The sequence below is a fragment of the Podarcis gaigeae genome (assembly GCF_964106915.1).
Source record: "Podarcis gaigeae genome assembly, chromosome: 1".
NCBI lineage: Eukaryota > Metazoa > Chordata > Lepidosauria > Squamata > Lacertidae > Podarcis > Podarcis gaigeae.
In genome coordinates this window covers 35,246,227-35,263,656 of record NC_139678.1, presented here as the reverse complement: position 1 = coordinate 35,263,656, position 17,430 = coordinate 35,246,227, and the positions used below count along the sequence as shown (strand labels likewise).

Sequence of the window (17,430 nt, the reverse complement as noted above, 5' to 3'; positions counted from 1 at the left end):
GCAGCACTGCAGAATTGGTCGGTTCAATTAGTGAGTAGGGCTGTGAAAGCTTTCGCAGTCAGTAGGTGAAGGCCATAATACTGGCATGTGAATATAATCTAGGTCCGTTGCCATCTCAATGGCTGTTTCAAGAGGGGTGTTAAATATTTCATTGGCGTTGATGGTGATGAGAGCTCTACTGCATATATAGCAATGTGAGAGATTTAATGGGGAAGAATAAAATCAATGGACCTTACTTTCACATAAAAGTATATAGGATTGGGGTGCAAAGTCATTTATCAATTCAAAAAAGGTTGATCTTTGACAGGGCTCCATGTGCCAGTTTTCCTTTTAGCAAAGCCAAGCGTACAATTACATTCTAGAGCAGGACAGAACTTAAGACCCGTGAGCTGATTGCAGCCGCCTCTCTGACTGTTCTCCCTCTCTGACTATTTGTGGTCACCTGGGAAGATTTTAGATGCCTATCATTTGCAGCCCTTTTTTCCATCTCTTTGTGGGAACAGATGAGGCCTACCAATGTGGGTGGTAAGGACAGAAGAATTGCCCCTCTACTCCCTGGATTCAGGGGCATGTGGCGACATTGCCACTGGTGTTCCCACACTACACCATCTGCATCTGAGACTTCCTTGATGTGCAAATTGCTCAGAAAATAAAAGCTGTGCTATTGCTACCCCACACAAAGAGCTGCAGAGATTAGGCGGGAAACACTAAAACAGAGGGAGGGTGGACTTTGTAGGAAGAAAAAAGAGGGGACCTTTTTTGGGGTGGGTGGGGGAGATTCACACCATAGATTTAAAGCATGTTCAATGAATATGGCTTTCACCAGAGAATCCTGGAAACTGCAGCTTCCCTCTTACAGATTCCAGCACCCTTGACAAAGAGATGGGGTCCTGAGGCCTGTGATGAAACAGAACGAATGGAGAATGGTACTAGGTACAGAAAGCAAAAGAAAGGCATAAGTGACCAAAGGAGTTCAGGTCTGTGTTAGAGCAAAAGGAGAGTGGCGTATCATGAAGTTGGGTAGAGAGATTTGGTCTAGAGAGAGTCCTGTAAACTATGGGGTACAGAGAGTGAAATATTATTCACTGGGTAGAAGACGTACTGTGATTGTCGTATGCGGGAGAAGCAACCATAAATATCAATTATAATCAACATTTTTATAAAGCAGTAACGGAGCTGTACTGATTAGCAAAGCAAATGGCAGATGATCATAATTCAGAGAGCTCTATGTGTGCTCTTATGTGCTCACAGACTTCTTTTACTCATGGGTTGCCCCATTTGTTTCAGATAAGGAAGTCTTTTTCTTTGGCGGTCACTTGTGATGCTTCTGGAGCACATCTTCTTCTTTGGCAATCACTCGTAGCCGAGTAAGATTGTCTTCCATGAACACAGTCTTAGCAGTGAGTCCGTAAGTTACTGTGGAGGCCAATTCTGGGTCTGCATGTCCTTCCACAGTGGGGACATATGTTTTCGGGCAGGAGTTGATCACGGTGAGGGTTTGCCAAACGTGCCTTCCTCTTAGCTCATTTCTCCCTTTCGCCCTGAGTTTGTGCTTCTTCGAAGTCCTGACACCTTTGGTACAGGCTGTTCTCCAGTTGGAGCGCTCGCAGGCCAGTGTTATCCAGTTATCCGTGCTTATACTACAATTTTGAAGATTAGCCTTGAGAGCATCTTTAAACCTCTTTTGTTGTCCACCAGTATTTCATTTTCCATTCTTAAGTTGGGAATAGAGTAGTTGCTTTGGAAGATGATAATCAGGCATCCGAATAACATGGCCAGTCCAATGAAGTTGATGTTGAAGAATCATTGCTTTGACACTGGTGAACTTTGCTTCTTTCAGTACACTGGCATTATTTCACCTGTCTTCACAAGTGATGTGTAAAAATTTTTGGAGACACCATTGATCAAACAATGCTGCTTCAACAATGCAGTAGCACCTCAGGTTACGTTAACCTCGGGTAACGTAAACTCCAAGTTGCGAAAGCGGCAAACCCGGAAGTGTTTTGCCGTGTGTGCATGTGCAGAAGCAGTCTACCACCGCACAGATGTGCATAACAGTGATCCTCAGGTTCTGAAAACCTTGGGATCCGGCCGGACCTCTGGAATGGATCCCATTTGCAACCGGAGGTACCACTGTAGCACTCTGTTAGCAACTGTTCCCTCATATTTGTCATAAGACATGGATGTACACTTTATTTTAGCCTCCTTCACACATGAGGGGCATGAAGGAGCATCATGTGTTCAGAGGAGCTGAACATTAGCATTTTAGTACAAATTACTCCTAATAAACACATTTTATATGCACTTTTTACTAATATACACATTTTTGCAAACAATTTCCCCAAATGCAATGCATTTTTGAATGTTGTTTTCACTAATATCTTCATTTTTATGCACAGTTTCACTTAACATATGCGTTTTTGTAAACATTTGTTGGAGAACTGCATCACAAAATAGAATAAGTGCAGATTTCAAAGGATGGCTTTATTTTGATTCACATGTCATTTTGGAAAGTGCAAATATGAAAAATTCAGTTTTAAATGCTAATAGAATTGAATTTCACCTTTACCCATAAGAGAAAGTAGATGTCAGGAAGAATGGAAGACTGGGGAGATTAGCAACAGAGGAGGAAGAAAGGTAAAAGAAGAGAGTTTAGCAGGCACAGGGACTGGGCTAAGGGGAAGATGCGGAGTGGTGGCTGCAGATTTCTAGAAGAATTAATAATTTTGTGATACTAAACAACAATAATTAGGGAGTCTCCATTAGCAGAACTCAGCTTTGAGACAAGGAAATATGAATCTGAATAAAAAATGAAAGTTACATAATTAGGCACAAGAAAAAAATAATATTTAGATTCTTAGTTATTGATTTTTAAAAAGAAAGGTCCTTTTCATTTGTTTTTACCTCTTAGGTAAAGTGGAAAAGTCCGAGTCAAAATTCACTTAAAGTGAAGCTATAGAAGGTTTCCGTTAGATTTGGACTATCTAGAATAATGCAATAATCGTGGAATCACATAACCATCACTGCTAGACTAAAGTGACTGGGCTATATGAAGGGAGGTAAAAAATTGTCAGTTTTTTTATTGTAAGCAAAGGACTTATTCACTGGGATTCTTTACATGTATTTAATTGTTGTGTGCATGTTTGTGTGTGTGTGTGTGTTTTAAAACCAGCCCTAGACTCTTTCTCTGGTGGTGAATACCATCTTAGAACAATATGCAGACATAAAGTAAGGATTTAACAATAAGTTTATATTCTCATCTTTTATTTTACTGCATGTTACAGCCTGTCTCTAGAGGCATAAAGCATTTTTATTTTCAAGTAAATTTATATTAGCTACAGTCTCCAGCTGTTTTAGATATAGCATCATTTCCTGTTGGTTCTGTTTCCAGGACAATCCCCCTCCCCATCTCCAGGTCCCCTCCCAAAAGAAAGAGAAAGGGGGGGCGGGAATGAAAAATGTAATTTAACAAAGACGTTCCATAATTGTCTTTGTATTCAGCAATCTAAATATTTTATTTTATTTAAAACATATGTTTGCATAATATCTCATAACTGTACTAGCACATATCAGCCTTCTGTAAGTCATCTACTGCCACTTTTATTTAATTTATAAGAAGGAACCAACAGAAATGCTGTTTGATTTAAAGCCCTTCTACTGAGTCAGTATAAAATTATTTTGCAAGACCAAAATTGCTTGCATTTACAGTTCTTGTTAAAGCAATCTAGTTCTATTTCAAATATTGGGGGTTAAAAAAAAAAAACCCCAAGTGGAAACACCGGATCTTGGTAGACTTTAGATATGCAGTTTTTTTTTTAAAAAAATCCATTATATTAAAAATGAGCATAAATTTCTTATAAAACTCACAGTTGCATCTTAAGTGACAGGCATTCTTGGAGCAGCATGCGTTTTCATACTCAATAACGTTATGAAGTCTAAGGGCTTATTATAGCAGTCGGCTAGAATTTGACTGTCATTTTTCAGAAAATGCCTTTTTCAAAGCTTTTTGTTTTCTTAGTGTTCCCAGGAATTCCTTATGTTGAAACGCAACTATAAATTCTGTTTCTTGTGAGATCAAAAAAAAAACCCCACAAAAAACCCCCAAGCATTTAACTTTTAATGGATAGTATCAGTTCAGGCACACCCTGAAAGGAGTAAGTACTCTAGCATTCTACAGTACGTCTAAATAAGACAAGTTTACTTTTTCTGGGGAAGTAAATCAAGCTACTGCTTTCTGGAGCACTAACAGTATGAAAGGGAAATGATTATGGCTCCCTGCTGGCACCCTGTTATGACTGACAGGAAAAACCAACAAGTACGCCACTTGGGATGTCTTGTTCAGGAACTTTCTGGAGGGTAGTAAATTGGTGTTGGCACAAACACAGAAAAATAAAATGACTTGATTCAGCAGTTTTCATTTTGAAATCCCTGAGCGCTAAAGAAAGAAGTAAATATTCATCAAATGATCAAAATATATATTGATTTTTATTCTGCATTAGCAGCTCAAAGTCAAGATTCTTGACAGGGTAGATGTCGGCTTGAATGATTCTCTTTGAAATAAGGATACAGGCACTGGGCAGAGTGTTGCTGTGCTTTCCTGAACCACAGGAAAAAGACTATTAGGACCGTAGGAGGCTAAATTTTTTGAAAAGAACGGTATAAAGTCATGCTTGTTCGCTACTGTTTTGATAACTAAATTGTTGTTATTCATATGTAAAGCGATTCTTGTTGTTCCTACCTTGTTCCTTCCGTTCCTCCATTAGCCAGGGGGTGGCTGTTTCACGGAAGCTGCCTTTGGGCTTTCTAGTCATTATTAAAGAGAACATGAAAGCAGGTCTTCAGCAAGTACAGCCCTGGTGTCCCAATAAGCAGTGCAGATCTCTGAAGGGAGCCTTCTCTTGGACAGGCTTCGATGGATCCCAGATTGTGTGGAAGTCTCTATACTTGAAGTCTCCCTCTCTCCATTCAGGCGTTTGCATTGTATGGCTAGGTGTCAATGGCGGAGAGAGGGGTTACTTCATTTCCCATACCCATGTTGTCCTTTAAAAAAAATAATGGTAAAGGACCCCTGACAGTTAAGTCCAGTCGCAGACGACTGGGGTTGCGGCATTCATCTCGCTTTTACAGGCCAAGGTCTGCATTTGTCCGCAGACTGTTTCTCTGGGTCATGTGGCCAGCATGACCGAGCCGCTTCTGGCAAAACCAGAGCAGTGCATGAAAACACTGTTTACCTTCCTGCCGGAGTGGTACCTATTTATCTACTTGCATTTGGGGAGGGACGTGCTTCCGAAATACAAGGTTGGCAGGAGCAGGGACCAAGCAACGGGAACTCACCCCGTCGCGGGGATTCAAACTGCCAGCTTTCTGATCAGCAAGCCCAAGAGGCTCAATGGTTTAGACCACAGTGTCGCCCGCATCCCAAATGTTGTCCTTAACTGAGTCAAATGCTCAAATAGTGCTACAGTTTCTCAGTAATACTGATAGTATATGGACTGTTGCTTCCAGACATGTTTACTGAGCATTCATCATGAATTATTTCCACTATGTTTGCACGGAGGTTAGATGAAGCTGGCTGTTTATTCAGCATTCTTTCTGTTCTCATTGCTGGGAAGTTACACAACATTGCATTAACAAAGTGTTATCCCACACTTTCCAGTGCATTTCCCTCTCACTTTGCTCATCACAAGAAGTCCATTTTTTTGGGGGGGGGGGAGCAAGTTTGCTTCAGGTCACCTTTAGTTTCGCACCTGGATTTGTTGGTGTGTGAATCCTACAGTCTGGAAGCATCCTGAGCCATTTCCACCATTATGAATCTTATCGTTGACATGGGCAGTAATCTGGGCAGATAAGAGAAACAAGCTTCTATTTCTTCTCATTATACACCTTCCATTCTTGATTCCTCATTTTGTACATGACTATATACTGAAGTGATGGAATATTGTAGAAGAGGAATAACACAGAGGTGACCTAGACTCACACATGATAGGTCGAGGAATAGTAAGAAAAACAATTCAATAAGGAAAATGTTTTTTTGAATTATATCAGAATTGTGTGCTTCCCTTCTTTCATGTATTAACACACACAAAACTGCACCCCCGAGCCAAAAATAAGCAAATAAATGCATAAAAGTGATAACTTAATGGATGGGAAATATTGAAAATAAAAAGACATGCTGCCTTCATCACTGCATTGCTGTGATAAAAATTGTTGTTGTCTTTAAACACCTCCTCTAGCATTAAAATCTCCTTCATTGTTGTAAAGTGAAAAGGGATTTTGTTTACTGCCTTCCAGACTAAGGCACAAATAGTGTAACTATCAGAGTGTTAACAAATTTCCCAGCTGTCATAGATGCTTACAATTCAGCAAACATCTTTTAACAGCACAGCTTTAAAATTAAATTTTCCAAACATTATGGCTAATGCTTTAATGGTATGCAAATTGCCAGGAATTCAGCAGCAGCAGGGATGCTGACCTCTCAACAATACAAATAGTTTATGTATAGAAAGTTATGTTTTCTAAAGTGGGTCTGGATGTTACAAAAAGCTTTGCCCCCACCTAACATGGGTGGGAATGGCATATATTTGTGACAGCCAGCAGTATGCAGGACACCACAAGTTTCCAGTGTGGAAACAACCTGACCACCCCCCTCCCTCTGGGAGTTTCCTTTGGGTATTGCAAAAAATTGCTGCCCCTTGATTGGACAAGTCACTAGCCTACTGACAAGCAGCACTTCTTGTAGCTCATCTGAAGGTGTGCTGTGAGTTGAGTGGCGTAGCGTGGGTTGTCAGCACCCGGGGCAAGGCAAGTAATTTGCGCCCCCTAACCTGTGGATTTTAGTAGGGGCAGAGAGCTGCGAGTGTGAGCGCGCCCCCCCCCCAGATGTTGCGCCCGGTGCGGCCGGCCCCCCACGCTACGCCACTGCGTGAGTTCCCCTCACATCTATTTGTGATCAATGCTTCAGGAAGTGAATACTGTCACCTGAGGCTCAGGTGGCCTCAGTAGTGCAGAGTACCTTCCATCAGCTTCAGCTGGTGTCCCTATCTGGACAGGGATAGCCCAAAAAGCTCAACAACTTTGGTCAATCCAATGGGTAGATCACTGCCAGTTTTTTAATAATGGGAGTAAATCGCAGTCTCTTGGGAGTTGGACATGCCTGCTCTAGGTTATACTACTGCAGCATGTTATACATAGGGCTTCCTCTGGAGGCAGTTCAGAAACTTCAGCTGGTGCAGAATTCAGTGTCCAGGTTGCTCACCAGGGCAAGGTGGTTTGAGCATATAACACCAACCCTGGCCCAAATGCACTGGCTGCAATGAGTTTCTGGACTCAATTCAAATTGCTGGTTTTAACCTATGAAGCTTTAAATAGCTCAGGATCGCAATCCCTCAAGGACTGCCTCTCCCCATATGGAATGACCCAGACCCTGGAATCATCATCAGAGGCCCTTCGTTGTGTGCCTCCTTTGTGAGAAGTTCAGAAGGTGGCCTTTTCTGCGATGGCTCCCTGCTTATGGGCTGTTCTCCTCAAAATCCAGTCTTCATGTTCCTCTCTATCAAAGAACAACATCGAGCGAACAATTTTGTTTGTTACTATGCTGATTGCCTAAATATTTTTATTAACCAACCAATATATAGGACTGATGAGTGATCTAAAACATCTTTACCCTTTTTTTTAAAAAAAATGTAAATAATCTTCAGTAGATTTACTCACATCTTTTTTTTGGCAGCGCAAATTTTCTTGACTTTTTGTATCCTACAGCGGCCTCTGAAGAATATAGGATTTATTTTTATTTTTTTGAAATTTAAACCAATCAATACCTACTTGAGGTTTTCAAAGCCTCTCTGGAATTGCAATATCAGTAGAACATGAACTGTTGGAGGGGGTGAGGGAAGTCTTATGTACAGCCGCTCTGTGATAGATGACTGCATATAGAAATCAGAAATATCTGTTTGAAGCTCGTATCTTCCTGGATTTGTGCATGCTGAAAATGTTTGCAGTAGTTGAACACAAGAGTTACATTTAAAAATAGTTGATGGAGAGAGAGAAGGGGAGAAAACATACTGTAAAATGATAAAATGGGACATTTTTCCTAAGGGCAGTTTCACTGGAGCTCATGGAAGTGAGTGAAATAAGGATTTGGCATCTATAGGGGAAGCAGGAAAATAACAAGCCACAAAAGTGTACCAAAGCAAGTATGTTTGGGCAGTCCTAGGATGCAAAATAAAAGAAAAAGAAAAAGAAGGCTACAATAATTATAGAGAATGATATGCTGATATGATATGATATGCTGCACTCAAATTTAGGTATTATGAAGATATCTGGAATTCTGGTGAGCGTAGGTATCTTCTCTCCCCCCCTCCAGTATCTTAAAGGTTTTGTTTATTTTGTTTCAGCACCTATAGGTTGAATTCTTAAATTTGGGGGGGGGGGAAATAGCATGTTGTGCAGTGAACAAACAATGGATTCCATTCATGCCATGTGAACTGACTTCTGTACTCATAATAAGAGTTCCCATTCCTCTCCCCCACATTGTACCATCCCCCCAATCCCCTTCTGTATTGAGGGTCCCTCAGCCCTCCTGATGAGGGCTGGACAGGGGAACAAGAGGAAAAGCAATTCCCACAGCATAAGCAGAAGTCCATTCTGCAGATAGACAGGAACCCTTGGATGTCTCCCAAAACCACGCTTTCCCTGTAATTCCTGAAGGAGCATCAATAAAGCTTCAATCATCATTAAAACAATCAATAAAACACAGGCAGAGCAACAACATGAAAATCTACAAGTTAGAATAGCCACGATCAGCTGGCTGCAAGTTAGTAAGCAAAGAAAGCCTTTGAAAAGGCCAGGACTTCACCTGGCAGTCCAAAAATGCTCAACGTGAAGGTCAGATGAATCTACAAAGGAAGTCACATAGAAAGCCTAGCTATGCATCCTTACGGGCTAACATTTGAGAAATAAGAACAGAACCTCATCGTAAATGGAAGGGAATGGGAAATATGGGAGGATGGACCCTCTAAGGCAGCCTTTTACAACCTGGATATTTTGGACTACAGTTCCCATCAGCCCCAGGCAGCATTACCAATGGTCAGGCATGATGGCAGCCCAAAGCATTAGAGGGCATCAGGTTAGGGAAAGCTGCCCAAAGGCATGCAGGCTTTAGAGTATTCCGGTTTTTCAAAGTCAGCATCAGCACTTTGAACTGGGGCCAGAAGCAGCCAGCCAGTGGGTCTGTAGCAGAATGGAAAATTCTAAGGCATTATGTATTCCTTCACATTCAGGCCTGGAAACACGTGAAGTCTGCCTTTGAGACTGCTTAGGTCTAGACTACTACTGTAGCCTGCTTTCTGTGAACTAAAAAGATTGATTGGTTGAGGTGAATTTTCCTTGATGAAGGTTTGGGAGCTACACCTCATGCCAAATAAAGCTAATCCATTTCTGATTGGATTTTCCAGGCCTCACTTCTAGAGAGAGAGAAATGTAGAGATTAGGAGAAAAGCTAAAAGGGGAGACATACTGTGTGTACCTTGAAAAGAGAACAGGGATTAAAATGTATAGAAGGTACTTCTACACCACAGATATGAAATTTCAGACACCAACACACAAACACACAGTCCAAGACACCTTGAATATGAGAAAGCCTTTAAAGGAATGGTTATGCCCTCTCTTTAGACATAAGTGTACCTCCAAATAGTTATGGTATTTTCAGATCATTCAGAATATTGGGGCTGTATATAAACAATATAATTATTATAAAATTCTGAAGGAGGGATGTGAAGCTGAAATTTTAATACAGGCCAATCATCCAATCCAGAAGAAGTCAAGTTTCATGCAGGACATAATACTATGGGAGTGATTGATTGATTGATTGATTGATTGATTGATTGCAAGCGTATGCCACCATGTTGCCAAGATCCCTGAGGCATTTTACAAAATATACTAAAAAAAAGAAACATTACCAAATATTTAGAAACACTGTTTTCTCAGGAGCTGAGGACATGAACTCCCTGACTTAGGCTTTTTGTCTTCTGCCTTCCCTGAGAGCATAGTGATGTACGTGGACCCAGAGAAGATGGAAGGTAGCTGTTCCAGCATTTATCTCAGTCAGGTCTTCTCAGATGCAAATGGCAGCATCAGTCCCCTGTGTCAGACTTACTCTCTCCAGCTATTTCAGGATGAGGCCCTGCCGGCAGCTAAGAAGATGTATCAGCTTTTGGAGAATGCAAGAGCCATTTACTAGTTGCATATTGACAACAGCAATAGAAAGCTTTATTCCAGAAGATACTTAATTTTGGAACTTTTTCAGCTACTGACAACATGTTAATAATAATGACGATATCTAAAATACAAATGCAGTGTATTTCTGACAGGCATAAATCAGAAGTCGCAAAGTATGTTGCAAACAATGCCAGATAGCCAAAACTATCAAACCAATAAACACTGGTGATTTGTGAGACACTTCTTTGAGAAAGAAATTTAATTTGTTTTCCACGGAAGAGAAAATTACCTGGCTCGCTAAGGGAGCATCTGATTTTCCTTTCTTTGTACTCATTAATGGAGTTTTCTGGAATCTGTAGACATGAGTCAGCCATGGAATGTGCATGTGTGTATTCATATGCACACATGATCTACCTCTAGTCTTACCCTTTTAATTAGTTACATCATTCTTTGACAATGAATGATGCTGCACTAAATTAAAAGTATGTTGGAACCCTCATATTACCGTATTTTTCCTTCTATAACACGCAGATTTTTTCTTCTAAAAAGGAAGGGGAAATGTCTGTGCGTGTTATAGAGCGAATGTGTGGTCCCTGGAGCCGAAAAAGCATGCAAAAATCAAATCGCGGCACTGCACGCTGCATGGAGAAGCGAAACCTGAAAAGAGGAAGCGGCTGCTTTCCTGCATTCTGCCTCAGGGTCTTACTGCCCACCCCCCTCTGTTTCGTTGCTGTGTTTGCTGAAACGGAACAAAGAGCAGGGAAAGCCCCTCCCCTCCAGGCAAGCTCCGGTGCTGCTGGGGGGGAGGGAGAGAGAGGGGGGAAGGGAGAGAGAGAGGGGGGAGGGAGGGAGAGAGGGGGAGGGAGGGAGGGAGGGAGGGAGGGAGAGAGAGAGAGAGAGAGAGAGATGGCTGGCTTGGGTGGGGGGAAACTTTTGCCTTTCTTTCCTCCCTCCCGTTAAATCCCTCTCCTGCATTCTTAGCCAGCTGCTTCTCTGCACACCCCTCTAATGTCCCTTCTTTGTTTTTCCTTCGCTCCCCACTTAAAATGTGGTTACAAAGCATGGATCCTCAGGATCTTTGCATTGGGTCACCCCAAATTCACCATCAGATCACATAGCATGTCCATGGCTACAGCCTGCACCAAAAAAATCACGCACCCACTGTTGCCTGGGGCTGCAATGGTGCAAAAATGTGGTTATAAAGCATGGATCCACAGGGATTCTCAGGATCTTTGCATTGGGTCACCCCAAATTCACCATCAGATCACATAGCATGTCCATGGCTACAGCCTGCCCCCCCAAAATCACGCACCCACTGTTGCCTGGGGCTGCAATGGTGCAAAAATGTGGTTAAAAAGCATGGATCCACAGGAATTCTCAGGATTTTTGCATTGGGTCACCCCAAATTCACCATCAGATCACATAGCATGTCCATGGCTACAGCCTGCCCCCCCCAAATCACGCACCCACTGTTGCCTGGGGCTGCAGTGGTGCAAAAATGTGGTTTAAAAGCATGGATCCACAGGAATTCTCAGGATTTTGGCATTGGGTCACCCCAAATTCACCATCAGATCACATAGCATGTCCATGGCTACAGCCTGCCCCCCCAAAATCACGCACCCACTGTTGCCTGGGGCTGCAATGGTGCAAAAATGTGGTTAAAAAGCATGGATCCACAGGAATTCTCAGGATTTTGGCATTGGGTCACCCCAAATTCACCATCAGATCACATAGCATGTCCATGGCTACAGCCTGCCCCCCCTCCCAAATCACATACCCACTGTTGCCTGGGGCTGCAATGGTGCAAAAACGTGGTTACAAACCATGGATCCACATGGATCCTCAGGATCTTTGCATTGGGTCAGCCCAAATTCACCATCAGAGCACATGTCTGTGGCCACAGCATGAAGCACAAAAATTATACACCCACTGTTTCATTCAGAATGTTTTTTCCCTTGTTTTCCTCCTCTAAAAACAATGTGCGTGTTATGGTCAGGTGCGTGTTATAGAGCGAAAAATACGGTATTTGGTTTGATTATTTCTATAGCATACTTCTACAGCAGGAGTCCCTCTTTCTTCCAAGTTCTCCACATCGTCTATTTATTTATTTATTGGCTTATTTCTATCCCGCTTTTCAGCTCCACATTGGAGGCCATAAGGCAGCTAACAACATCAGTTAAAATGCTGAAAAGCAAGCAGGCAACCCCAGTGCAGTGGACAAAAGACAAAATGCAAGAGTAGTGAGCAGCAGCAGCAAATGATTTAAAACAGGCAGCAACCATCAAAGCCACAGATGTAAACTTTGGATACACTATTGAAAAGCATACCTGCATACACACACACACACACACACACACACACACACATGTACATACAGGTTTCAATTGGTGCCTGAAGGAATATCAGGAGGTAGCTAGGAGAACGTCTCGAAGAAGCAGATATTCCATAACCTGACTGCCAAGAGGGCCCTGTCCTCTCTGACCCTCAGTCCCACCTTAGATGAAAGGAGGACATGCACACAGTCCAAGACACTTATGGGGATATCCCTTTCTCTAGAAATGTGGCTTATAATTAAAATTCATGGAGGAAAAGGCTATTGGCTACTCGGCTGTGCCTCCACAGTTGGAGGCAGTAATTCTTCTGACTACTAGCTGCTGGAAACCACAGAAGGTGAGAGTGCTATTATGCTCAGATCCTGCTTGCAGGTTTCCCTCTGGCATGTGGTTGGGCACTGTGAGAATAGGATGCTGGACTAGATTGGCTGTAGGCAGATCCAATGGGCTGATTCTGGTTCTTCCTATGTTCACATAGCAGCTCCTCCCATTCTCTGAAGACCAAAGAGTGTGGAAAGGTTCATATGGTAGAGGTGTCCCTTTAGCTACAGGGATCCTAAACCATTTAGAGCTTTAGAGAAGAAAACCAGCACTTTGAATTGGGATCAGAAACTAAAAGGGACTGGTGCCTTTTAACATATATGGGCCCTGTTCCTAACTGCCATCACTTCCAATTTATATTACCATCTCTGAACAACTGTAGTTAGGATTGGAGCCTTGGGCAGTGCTGCCAACCCTATGTGCACAGGCGTTTCCTTATTATAGAAGAGAAGGCCGCACTCTGTGTGCATTGCAGCTGATGTCATAAGTTGTGGCCTTAGAAACAGTGGGATACCAAGTCAGATCATTTATCCATCTAGCTCAGTATCCTTCTCTGACTATCAGCTGTTTTCTAGGGTTTGCAGGCAGAAGTCTTCTCCAGATTTACCTGGATGTAATAGGGACTGAACCTGGGACCTTTGCATGCAAGGCTTGTGCTCTACCACAAGCTTTGCATGTAACAAACTGCTACTTTAGGTAATGATGAAGTGGACAGGGAATGCAAAGGAGCCCAGCTTCTGGGCATGGAGGTCATCTGTCAGAGCATCAGGGTAATGCAGGGGGGACCTTCCATGTTCTGGCAACTGAATCAGGTGCTAATGAAGTTTTCAAGTTTGCTTGTGACATATTAGCATAGACAAAGAATGAGAATAGCAATCAAGCAGAGGTTGAGTCTTTTGTTTCTTTTTTCTTTTTCTTTTTCTTCTTCACTACCAGTTTAAATGGAAACACTTCTTTGCATGATTGTTTGCATTTTGTAATTAAAATCTAAAGACTGCATTTCAGGTGACTGAAGACCTTTGGTTAAAGCTCAATGGGTTTTACATGCTGCAGTCAGAAGCAAGCATCACTAAGTTCAGTGGAACTTACTCCCTGGAAACTATACACAGGATCTCAGAAATGTTGATCCTAATAAATTGGTTGTTGTGCTATGTACTGCTTTTCTTTGGTGTGTGTGTTGGCTTTTCTGTGTGGCAATAGATCAACATAGATGCCTGCAACTTTGGACAGTTTCGGACATTTTTGAATAGTCACAACCCCTTCTCAGCCTGCCTTGTAGCCCATTAGGTTCTCAGTTGGTTCTACACCTCTGAATCCCTTTATTTATTTATTTGTCGAATTTGTACCTCACTCTTCAGGCTCCTGGAGAGGCTTACATACAATCAATTAAAAAAAGACAGTTCCTGCCAGCAGGCTTACACTCTTTAAGAAAACACCCCACTACACACAGGGGAAAAGGGACACAGAGTGGGGGGGGGGAGTTGAAGCTTGCTGTCATTTTAATTGGCGTGTTTGCATTTTAGTGGAGTGTGTTGTAACAATACCATATTGGCCCCAAAGTGCTCTTGAGCTCAACTTCGCTTCTGTAGTCCTCCCAGCAATCCAGGGGCAATTACGGCAAATGGCCAAATCCATCCCCATGTCATCTGGTGCTCTGAGCTCAAGAATCCAACTCATCAACACAGCTGCAATAGATAAAGTACTTTATTCAATAGGTTCTGAAGCCAGATGTTATTCCACATTCTTTTGACCAGGAAATAGTCTAAAAGAAAACACCAGTGCTAATCTACTTCATCTTGCTTAAAGTTCAGGTTGCTGAGTAATCTTTGGGAAGGTTTGAGAATGAGAATGCTATGCCTTTGTTTTTATTTACACCATTAGTCAAACAAACACTTGCGCAGAAAGAATGACATATGAAGCATTAGGGTAAAGGGACCCCTGACCATTAGGTCCAGTCGTGAACAACTCTGGGGTTGCGGCGCTCATCTCGCTTTATTGGCTGTGGGAGCCGGTGTACAGCTTCTGGGTCATGCGGCCAGCATGACTAAGCCACTTCTGGTGAACCAGAGCAGCACACAGAAACACCATTTACCTTCCAGCAGGAAGTATTTATGTACTTGCACTTTGATGTGCTTTCGAACTGCTAGGTTGGCAGGAGCACGGACCGAGCAATGGGAGTTCACCCCGTCGCGGGGATTCAAAGCGCCAACCTTCTGATCAGCAAGTCCTAGGCTCTGCGGATTAGGCAAGTGCTAAACAGAACATAAATTCCACAGGTTGAGTAAGTAAGTCTTGGGAACACAGGCTGAGCATTAGTCTGTGTAACCTAATATTGTCTACACTGACTGGCAGCATCTCTCCAGGGCAGAACAAAATTATATATACACTGCCTTCATTGCCTTAAAATGCAGATAAACATTGCCTGTGCCCCCACAAATATTCTGTATTTCCAAGAAGCCATTGGGAAGGACAATTCAAAGCCAAGCCCTTGCTGTAAATCTGCCTCTTTGCTGAGTCCTGATATGTGTCTTTGTACATTTAGAAGATTTGGAATATTTAAACAATGGATGAAGAGAAAAGTGTTTACCTGTGGAGCTGGTTTTGTAGGAGGACAGAGGACAGCGTCCCCCAGTGCACATCCTCATGTGCAGTCTGATAATACACAGAACTTTTTCATGAATCTTCCTTATTCACTTCAGTAGAGAGGGTGTCTTTGTACGAACACCCCTTTGCAAGTTCAGTCTGCCCTTCCTTTGACCCAAATTGGGAAGTACTTGTGGACAAGCGATATTGAGTGTGTGCCAGAAATCCCACAGTGCAAAAATATGTTGGCTCAGGACAAATGAATCTGAGTAAACTGTAAGCCAGAAATAACTGAAATCTGGGTGATATGGCTCAGGATAGCAATACCTCAAGGACTGCCTCTCCCCATATAAACCGACCTGAACTCTGCAATAATCAACTGAAGCCCTTCTTTGTGCGCATGAGGGGTCCAGAGGGGGCCTTTTCTGCAGGGGGGTTCTCCTGGCACATTCAATATACATCTTTAGGCGCCAGGCAAAAAAAGTTCCTCTTCAACCAGGCCTTAGGCTGATTAATAGTCTACAGCCTTTCAAATGTGTTTGTGGGAGGGTGCATTATTGTTGTTTAATTTTTGTTTTTAACTATTTTTTAACTTTATTTTTTAAAGCTATTTATTTTTGTATGTGTCATTTGAGCAGCAATGACTCTTTATGGTACCATATTTTTTTTTCCAAATTAGTCCCCTTCTTCTCAGGAGCTGTGACATCGTCATGTACCATGGCTGCTTGATAGCATCTCTTTTCCCAGAAAAAACACCACTGTGGTGTAGTGGGGGTTATGCCAAAGCCATTTGCTATTCGTTTCCAAGAATATCCTTTTAGAAAATGGTCTTGAAGATTTATAATGCAAGGAGATTGGAAATCAAAATATAATATAAGCAATTGTATGAACTTTTGATGATGTTTATGATTACTGTGATTTGTGATTTTCTTTTTTTAAAAAATTAATATTGTATTTTAAATTGTTGTAAACACCACGCCGCCACCACCCCCGATTTTATGGTGAAGGGTGAGTAATTGATGATAATAATAATAATTCTAAACATACCACATCAGATGAACAGGAGTGTTTTGTAGGCTATTGCCCTTTTAATTTTACACCAATTTAATGTATAAAGAACCACCTATCAATATTAGGATAATGTTTAATACCACTATGCATTATAACTTTGGATTGAGTGCTCATTGGGCCCCAAAGCAGCGACTTTATACATGTATTCCTTGTGAATGAAAACAAAGGATTTTATTTCTTATTGTTATCTTTTTCTAGGCTGAGGTTCAGCTATGCTATCTGGAAGCACAAAGAGATGCTGTTGAACAGATGTCCTTAAAGCTGTACAGCGAGCAGTACAACAGCAGTAGCAAGCGAAAGGAAGAGTTTGCGGATATGTCAAAAGTTCACACAGTGGGAAGTAATGGGTAGGGAACTATTCTTTTTGTTGTTTTATTCTCAGTGATCTGTTATCTTTTTAAAAAAGATTATCTTCTCTTCCTTGCTCCTATGTTATTCAGGAGGATTTTTCCTGCTAAGCCAAGATTCTTTCTCTCCCAGATACACACACACACACACACACACACACACACAAAGATCAATGTGTTGTGACTCATTGCCCGACATCAATTGATCACGGTATGGACAGGCTACCCAGAACTGCTCATTATTTCAAGGAGAATGCACAGAATATCCTCAGACTTTCTGCGTATGGTACATATACAGCCTGGGCTCTTTATTTCTTTGGATTCCCCAAGGTTCTCTAACAGCATTTTATCAAAGACATAAAAAAAACCCCACAAGGATTGCTTTCCTGGATCACACAAAATGCCTGTCTTCTCCAGAACTTTTTCCTCTATCGGTGGCCAATCTGATGATCCTAAGAAACTCACATCCAGACATGTTGCTTCGTAGCACCAGGCAATTCATCAGCAACCTAATTTCCTTGCAACTGTGAAGTGAGTGGGGGCCCTGAGCCATTCACTTT

At 42.1% G+C, this 17,430-nt stretch overlaps 1 protein-coding gene across 8 annotated transcripts in view; it reads left to right on the top strand.

Annotated features, from left to right (window-relative positions):
- Positions 1-17,430, top strand: part of AKAP6 (A-kinase anchoring protein 6) — a 243,050-nt gene that overhangs the window by 138,929 nt on the left and 86,691 nt on the right. For all 8 annotated transcript variants that reach the window (XM_083740563.1, XM_083740562.1, XM_083740561.1 and 5 more), the window contains one exon: positions 16,722-16,870. In XM_083740563.1, coding sequence (XP_083596689.1) covers positions 16,722-16,870 — 149 coding nt within the window. The remainder of the gene's footprint in view (positions 1-16,721; positions 16,871-17,430) is intronic.